Genomic DNA, 8,217 nt, shown 5'->3' with positions numbered 1-8,217 from the left:
GCCACTGCGGATTGGTCGTTGCTTCCGCCTCCAAAGCGCTTGGCTTTTGCTTCCGGGTCGTAGGCGCTAGCCCTGGGCGCAGAGGTTTCTGGGAGCCCGGAGTCGTAATGGCGTTTGTATGATCTTCGGAGATTGCTGCATTCGACCTCGGCCAGTGTGAGCGGCAGGAAGATAGGCTATCTTCCTCATCCCAGTGGGACGGGAAAGGGCAGTTGGGGTCGGAGTCGGCGGCAGAGTGCAGAGTGGGGAGTGCGGGCGGTGGAGGACCTGGAGCAGCGGGCTAGGGGTGAAACCGAGTGCCTGTCAGGCGTGTCCGGAGCTCTTGGGCCCGCAGAGGAGATCGCAGCATAAAGGCAGCTCGCCTACCGCGTAAAGCGAACCCCAGGTCGTCCCTTCACTACCCCTCGCACCCCTGCAGCGCTGGGCACGGGTTAAGGGCCAACGAGTTTCTGATTATAGCCAAAGACTAGCTCACGAGAGGCCGGAGTGATAATTCCCTTGGTGTGTGGGAAGGGGCGGATCCCCAGCTCCAGATAACCCCGTTTCTTCTTTGTATACATGTCTCTTACCCTTTTTGAAAATTAGGAGAAAGCACCCCCCGGCAAAAAAAATCCTCCCAGTTCGCCAACCCTCCCCACACCCTTGCTTTTCCGACATTAACAGGGTTTTAGTGACTGCATCTGCCAGACAGTATTCTTGTGACTGCTCCAAGCAGAAAGTAACTTAAGGAATGGGTCCCTGATTTTTGGCATCAGAATCCTCTGGGGCTGAGGTTCCTGTTTTTGTTTTTTTTTTTGAACAGTCCTTAAATTATAACTCACAAACGATCTGATTTATAATGTGATGCCTGTTGTAGGAGAAAATTGGCTCAGCAAAAGGTTAAGAATTTTTTTCTATGTAACTGTCATTGAAGTTTAACACACTTTCCTTGGTAGCTTTTTTCTCAGACACTTAGTAACTTTGTCAGTGATATTTTTTGTTTGTTTTTAGCTTTTGTTTCTACTAGCCTGTTTGCTATTGTGTGAAGTTTACATAAAATGCAAACCTTAGAGAGTCTGGTAGAGTGAGGTTGAGTTGGAAATTTTTAAAACTTAGTCATGGTAGTACTGTATTTTTCAAGGCTTTTGACATGTCAAGTGTCATAATTCTTATAGTAATCCTATGAGGAATATCTCCATTCCACAGATGACAGAAAGTTAAGCCAGGTGACTTGCTCAAGCCCATATAGTCAGAAGGAGAATAGGGATGCAAACTCAGATCTTCATGACAGAATTTTTTGTACTAAGACAAGCCTAAGAAGCCATATTCCTTGTATGGCCTAAGCCTCATAATTTGTTTTCCTGAAAACTTTTGTTTAAGAAGATTACGCAGGTTTAGGGGAATGAGTTTTAGAATTTATTTCACTAGTATGGATGTTAATACTCTGTAAAATGAGTGTTTGTATTGTTGGAAATAACTTGATTATATTTTTCTTCAAAGCATAAAAGATGACAACAGCAGCCAGGCCAACCTTTGAACCTGCAAGAGGTGGAAGGGGAAAAGGAGAAGGTGATTTGAGCCAACTTTCAAAGCAGTATTCAAGCAGAGACCTACCCTCTCACACAAAGATAAAATACAGGTAGTAAGACTTTCTTTTTTTTCTTGTTCACGAAACAAGACCAAGTCTGTTAAATGGCATGGTCATGATATAGTAGTATGTTCGAGTTACGTCACTTATCTATTATCATAGGATTAGAATGCAATAGGATGTTTAACACTAAAATTCTGCCCTGTGATTTTAAAATGCAAAATTCCTACTAACCAGAAATTTTCGTATGTAGATACAATAAATAACAGAAATAATAATGCCTCAGAGAGATTATGCACTATCAGCACCAGTGAATATATTAAAAGTATTACTGTTAAGTTCTGAGTTGATAATACCAATAAAAATTAAAGACATTTTAATCACTGTAAAGCCTTATTATAGGAAAATGCATGATTGAATTTGGACTTCTTGAAATATTGGGAACATCACAAGAGTGGCTGTTAGTAACCTTCAGATTAGATTATGATCTTATCTACTTCCCTTTTTTATGCTTGAAGGACAAAGTCTCATTCCTGAATTGTCTTCCATTACCACAGTCGTATGTGTGTGTGTGTATGTGTGTGTTTAAGTAACATTTTTGCCCTGGTTTGTTTCTACTTTAGACAAACTACTCAGGATGCCCCTGAAGAGGTTCGTAACCGTGACTTCAGGAGAGAGTTGGAAGAAAGAGAGAGAGCTGCTGCAAGAGAGAAAAATAGAGATCGTCCAACCCGAGGTACCAACACTATCCAAGACATTTATCTCTAAAATTATGTTGTTGATAGTTTTTCTTTTATGTAGCAACTGGAAAATATTAACCATTTGTTTGCTTTTACAGATTGATGTGAACTGTAATACTTTCTTAAGTCATTAGAGATAACAATAACAAATATTTACCAAAGGCTTATTTGCCCAGGCACTGTGGATATGATTTCACTGCGGATAATGCTTTCAATGTGGGCTCCTCGTGCCCACAGGTCCCTAAAACATTTTAAGAAATGCAGTATTTATTTTACTAAGTTAAGTGATTTTTGTTTCCCCCCAGAACATACAACCTCCTCTTCAGTGTCAAAAAAGCCACGGTTAGACCAGATTCCTGCTGCCAACCTTGATGCAGATGACCCTCTAACAGATGTATGTTTTGTTTTCTCCTTTCATCTCTAATAATTGATTTACCATGTTTTTCTAAAATACTTGTTACGCCTTTGGCTTTAAGAAGTGACATATATTTGCTTGCTGTTATGCAAATATAACCCTGACCTCAGTGCTAAACTTCATAGTTGATTTTAAAACAAAAAGTATTATTTTGTGGGACTTTTAAGAACAAATTTGGTCTCTAGAGAACCAAATATGGAAGGAATCTATTAAAGGACATGCTTTCCCGCAAAATAATGTCCTGTACTAAATTACTGCACTATGGTGTGTTACACACCTCTACAGGGCACTCTTCACACTGGGTTTCCTATAAACAGTGCCCTCTAGAGTTGTACCTGGAGGCCTTTCCACATTAGATATGCCCCCTTCTATAAGTGAAGTACATTTAATGGTTCCCTCTGTGCTTAGTGAGGGAAGTAATCTAAGCAGAAGGTTTTTAAGGATTAGCACATCAGTTAATGTTAAAATTCTGTGGGACCCTAGAGCCTATAATCAGTTTGCAGTTTTCTACATACAGGACAGGGAAAAACCTGAGTGGCATCCAATGAGTAATATCTAACTATGTATACATATTAGCAGTTAATTCTAGAGTTAAATGATGGAGTTACTCATAATAATTAAAACAAGAAACCTAATTTCAAGTGAAATTTAATGATTATTTATTTGAAATTATTTTCTTCTGAGAATTTAGCACAGTTTTTTGCACTTTTGATTACTTGCTTGCTTAAAGTTATTTTGAGCTACATAAAATTGTTTTGACTTTCTTAGGGTGATACATTGTATATATGTACTGTGTTTTGGTAATGTATATATTCCCTCCAATCTTCTGGGCTCTCACTGTTCTTTTAGGAAGAAGATGAAGATTTTGAAGAAGAAAGTGATGATGATGATACTGCAGCTCTTCTTGCAGAACTGGAAAAAATTAAAAAGGAAAGAGCTGAAGAGCAGGCCAGGAAGGTAAAACCAAAGTGTTAAATATTTACATCTCTCTTCTCACATATACTAAAGTAGAAATTTTTTTGAATATAAGTAATATCTTCTTATATTAGAAATCTCCCTTACCATGTCTAAATATTATAGCACTTGTAGATCTATAAATCTTATTATTTTTGTGACATCCTAGGTATCCTGGTTATGTAAGAAATTCTTTCCAAATAGTTCAGATACATTGAGTAATATTCACCAGCTTGCTAGTCATTCACTTGTTTATTCATTTGTTCAACATTTAGTCAATATCTGTTAATTGACAGGAGAATCAAAGATGGTCAAGATATAGTCATGGTCTACAAAGATTATCTCTTGTCTCCTGCCTAGGTACTATTAAGGCAATTAGTCAGTAGATATTATATAACCAAGGTCAAGCTACCTAACTTCTCTGAGCCCCCACAGTCTTTCCGGTTACACAATATGAGGAAAAAATATAAAACTCAAAGGTAGTTAAAACTCTGAATGCATTACCCAGAGTGATAATAAGAGGTGAAACTGAGGAGGCAAGTGCAAGTCAGAGCATTAGAGATTTGCAAAACAATGCTGAAGGAGTCTAGATTTTTTTCTAAAGGACATGAGGAGCTGTTTGATTTAGGCAGGACATTGATAAAACTGGATATGCATTTTAGAGAGATTACTCTGGCAAAAATATGGAGGACGGATTGGAAAAAAACTGCGTTAGGAGGCTGTTTCAGTAATCTTACCAATTAAGGGACTCTTAGCTTGTATGATAGGAGTTGGAATTAAGATAAGTAATTAGATGCTGATAGAAATGATTATCAAGGAGGTCAAAGTGGGAAGGGGAGCAGGAAAAAATAAAAAACAAAGGAGGTAGAGTTGACAAATAAAGTGACTGATTGATTGTGGCAGCAGAGAGGACCCTCACTTTGTAGGTAAATGTTGGTGCCATACATCAATACAGGGAATGCAAAAGAATTGCCATATTTATGCAGAGAGAAGAGGTAGTTGATGAGTTCTGTTTTGAACATATTAAATTTGACACATTATGAGACATTCAGGTAGGGGTGTTTTCAACCAGAGCAGCACAGCTTTTTTGTAGATTTCTATGTAAAATTTTATTTGATGCAAGAATTGTTCTGTTTTTAAAAAAGAAAGTAAGAAAAGATACTACAAGGTCAATACCAGGAATCTAGGGAAGTGAGTTCATGGGAATCAGGAGGGCCAGGGAAGAATTCAGAAAAGAGGTAGAATTTGGGATAGACTTTGAAGACTTAGAATTCAGATTAGAAGAAGGAAGGCATTTTAAAATACAGTTCTCATCAAAGTTTTGTATTATAAGAGAGCATAACTCCTATAATAACTTAGAGTTTTTACATGTAGTTTTTAAGTCAAAGAATTATAAAAACATTCCCAATCCCACTTGCATACCACTAGAGGGCAGTTGTTCCAAATTCTTTTAGCTTGCCTAATAGTTCTGGACACATAAAGAGATGAGCAATTTAAATGCTTTTGGTTGACCTTGAGGGAGGATAAGCATTTTAGACAGAAGGCCTTGCAGTTTTGTGAGTTTCATCTAATAAAACGTGTTGATATTTCTTGGAGTTGAATGATAGTTTTGTTTCTTTTACCCCCATTTCCCTTTCTATTGGCTGGTTTTTGCCACTCCCCAAATTTAAGATTTTCAAACCATTTAACTCTTGTCAGGGGTCAGCACACTTTCTGTAAAAGGCCAGGTAGTAAATATTTTAGGCTGGCTGGTCATGGAGCCTCTATCGCACCTACTCACCTCCACTGTTGTAGCATAAAAACATCCACAGAGTACATAAATGAACGAGTGTGGCAATGTTCCAATAAAATACCTGCAAAAACAGATAGTTAGGATTTGACCTACATGCCATCTGACAACTAGCTTATATTATGAAACATAGTGTGCCTGCTGTTTGAACATTGAAGGAGTTTATGCCTTTTTTCCCAGTGCTGTGTGCGACAATCATTCAGTAACTCCAAAGGAAATAATACTCCAAACATACAATGTCCATGACCTTTATATGTCATACGCATTATATTATAAATTTGGATGTATCGTATACCTAAGCTCCTATTTTTCTAGTATTTCAGAGAAACATCTTTTCCCTTTAAGCATCAGTATAATTTGTTACAAATAAATATATAGCTTTTAGAGAGCTACTTGTACTTAATCTGTGATGGATAGTTCCTGATTTTATTTAAGTTCTGACCAGTGATGTAAAGGAATTTTCCTATTTCCTTACAAGTTAGATCTTCTCACCTCCTATTTTCATTTTTATTTTTCTCCATAAAAATGAAATTCATTGCTTACATTTGAATATTGAAATGAAGTATCAGTAATCTGTATTAAAAATTAGGTTATTAAAATAATAACTTTTTTTTAAATGATTTCCACACCATCTCTTTCCTTGATCTATTAAGTCATCAATTTCTGTCATCCCCAAAACACAGCAAAATGGGATTTATATTTAGCTTAAGATAACATGTTAACAGGTAGATCTAGAAGTGATAGCTAAGGATTTTAGACATTTTATATTCCAAATTCTGAGAAGAAAACTCAGGGTGATTTGACTCTGAAGAATTTGATGCTAAAATAAAAGTGAAGAAAGACAGTGTTGTAACTGATAAAGGATGGGAGGTATAAAAATAGAAACTGAGGCCAGGTACCGTGGCTCATGCCTGTAATCTCAGCACTTTGGGAGGCTGAGGTGAACGGATCATGAGGTCGGGAGTTCGAGACCAGCCTGGTCAACATGGTGAAATGACATCTCTACTAAAAATACAAAAATTAGCCGGGCATGGTGGCGCATGCCGGAGGCTGAGGCGGGAGAATCATGTGAACCTGGGAGGTGTGGTTGCAGTAAGCCGAGATCACGCCACTGCACTCCAGCCTAGGCAACAGAGCAAGACTCCGTCTCAAAAAAAAAGAAAAAGAAAAGAAACTCAATAATAAGTCAATAAAAACAAAATAGATCAACCTCAGGTAAATTAGTAGAAATTCATGTTAACTGGATATAATTTTGTACATGGTAGTTTTTCCTATTTTAGGAGTTTTCTTCATTAATAACTTGTCACCAAACCTAGAGATGCAAGTTTACATTGTTAGTAATTCAAAATAAGATTAAATTTAATCACAGTTATGTATGACCCTTTAAAATTGAGGTAATAGTTTTGCTAAATGTGTCTTTTTGATATTTAATATGTTCTTAAATTATTAGAATATGCTTATTGATATATGCTTAAAATTTAAAGCTATTAATTTTACATGTACTTCAAGAAAGAAAATAGATTTAAATATGAATCTCTAATATTTCGCAGTTGGAAGAGACTGTGATATCAACCATGAAATATTTATAATAAAAATACCAACTTACTTTATTTTGATGAGGGAGACTTTTCTAGTATGCCTCAAAAACCAAAAAAAAAAAAAAAAAAAAAAAAGCCTGCCTTGCTGCTTTTCTTGCCGTAAAATCCTAATGATCTGTTTTTTTTTTCAGTGAGCTAATATAAAAAAAATTGAACCCAGAGTTAAAATAAGTAAATATTAATCTTCCTTTATTATTGACAGGAACAAGAACAAAAAGCTGAAGAAGAGAGGATTCGTATGGAAAACATTCTGAGCGGAAACCCTCTCCTTAATCTCACTGGCCCATCCCAGCCTCAGGCCAACTTCAAAGTTAAAAGAAGGTACTATACAGTAACAGAGTAATGAAGTGTCTCTGTGTGTGTGTGTGTGTCTGTATGCACAGGCATGCAGATTATAAGTTGGATAGCAAGGTGCATTATATGAAGCTTCTAAAAGTCCACTGTCCGTTCACTGATACTCTTCTCTGTTCAATTAGGAATAATGGAAGAAGCTAGATGAAAGAAAATTAACTTATTTTGAGTAGATAGTTGCAATAACCAGCTGTGTACTAGATAATTATGTACTTATTTTGAGTAGATAGTTGCAATAACCAGCTGTGTACTAGATAATTATGTAAGCACTAGGGACAGAGTAATAAACTGAGGCCCTTGCATTTTAGGTGTGCATATCAAGGGTTCTCAAGATGGCCTCTTACATTCAGACACTCACTAAAAGAACTCAGGGGAGTTGGCATATAGTTACATGCTTGGCTAAGGTAATAAAGACACAGCTAGATTATAAAGGGAAAAGACAGACACGGAGAATGGAGGAATCCATATGCAGGTTTTACTGTGCTCTATCCCTTCCATGAGTGGTCACACAGCACATTATTTCCCGCAGTGCAGCAACGTGTGCAATGCTTCTGCCCAGGGAAGCCCATTAAAGATCCCATGCCCAGGGTTTTTACTGGGGGTGGCTAGTCATGTGTGCAGCTTTTGCTTAGCACATAGCAAAATCCAGACTCGTAAAAGGATAGTAGGTGTTCAGCATAAACCACATTATTTGTAAATTGTAGGCAAGGGACGGTGAGAAGATTTCTTAAATCCAAATTTTCAAATGCCAGCCAGGGGCCAACCTTGGAAGCAGGCATTTCTAAGGATTGTGGTCCCAGGCC

General features: G+C 37.3%; 1 protein-coding gene and 1 long non-coding RNA gene across 2 annotated transcripts in view; one reads left to right on the top strand and one right to left on the bottom strand.

Annotated features, from left to right (window-relative positions):
• Positions 1 to 39: 39 nt before the first annotated feature.
• Positions 40 to 8,217, top strand: part of CWC15 (CWC15 spliceosome associated protein homolog) — a 10,395-nt gene continuing 2,217 nt past the window's right edge. The window contains exons 1-6 of the mRNA XM_010360573.2: positions 40 to 156; positions 1,480 to 1,618; positions 2,191 to 2,303; positions 2,613 to 2,701; positions 3,572 to 3,679; positions 7,266 to 7,384. Of these exons, the coding sequence (XP_010358875.1) occupies positions 1,488 to 1,618; positions 2,191 to 2,303; positions 2,613 to 2,701; positions 3,572 to 3,679; positions 7,266 to 7,384 (560 nt within the window). The 5' untranslated portion in view covers positions 40 to 156; positions 1,480 to 1,487. The remainder of the gene's footprint in view (positions 157 to 1,479; positions 1,619 to 2,190; positions 2,304 to 2,612; positions 2,702 to 3,571; positions 3,680 to 7,265; positions 7,385 to 8,217) is intronic.
• Positions 3,355 to 8,217, bottom strand: part of LOC115893522 — a 27,916-nt gene continuing 23,053 nt past the window's right edge. Inside the window, exons 4-5 of the long non-coding RNA XR_004053552.1 lie at positions 5,457 to 5,529; positions 3,355 to 3,634 (exon numbers count right to left, since the gene is read on the bottom strand). This is a non-coding gene — a long non-coding RNA (uncharacterized LOC115893522). The remainder of the gene's footprint in view (positions 3,635 to 5,456; positions 5,530 to 8,217) is intronic.

Source organism: Rhinopithecus roxellana, chromosome 15 (assembly GCF_007565055.1).
Source record: "Rhinopithecus roxellana isolate Shanxi Qingling chromosome 15, ASM756505v1, whole genome shotgun sequence".
NCBI classification, from domain to species: domain Eukaryota; kingdom Metazoa; phylum Chordata; class Mammalia; order Primates; family Cercopithecidae; genus Rhinopithecus; species Rhinopithecus roxellana.
Note: the sequence above shows the minus strand (reverse complement) of the source record. Positions and strands in the feature narration are given on the sequence as shown.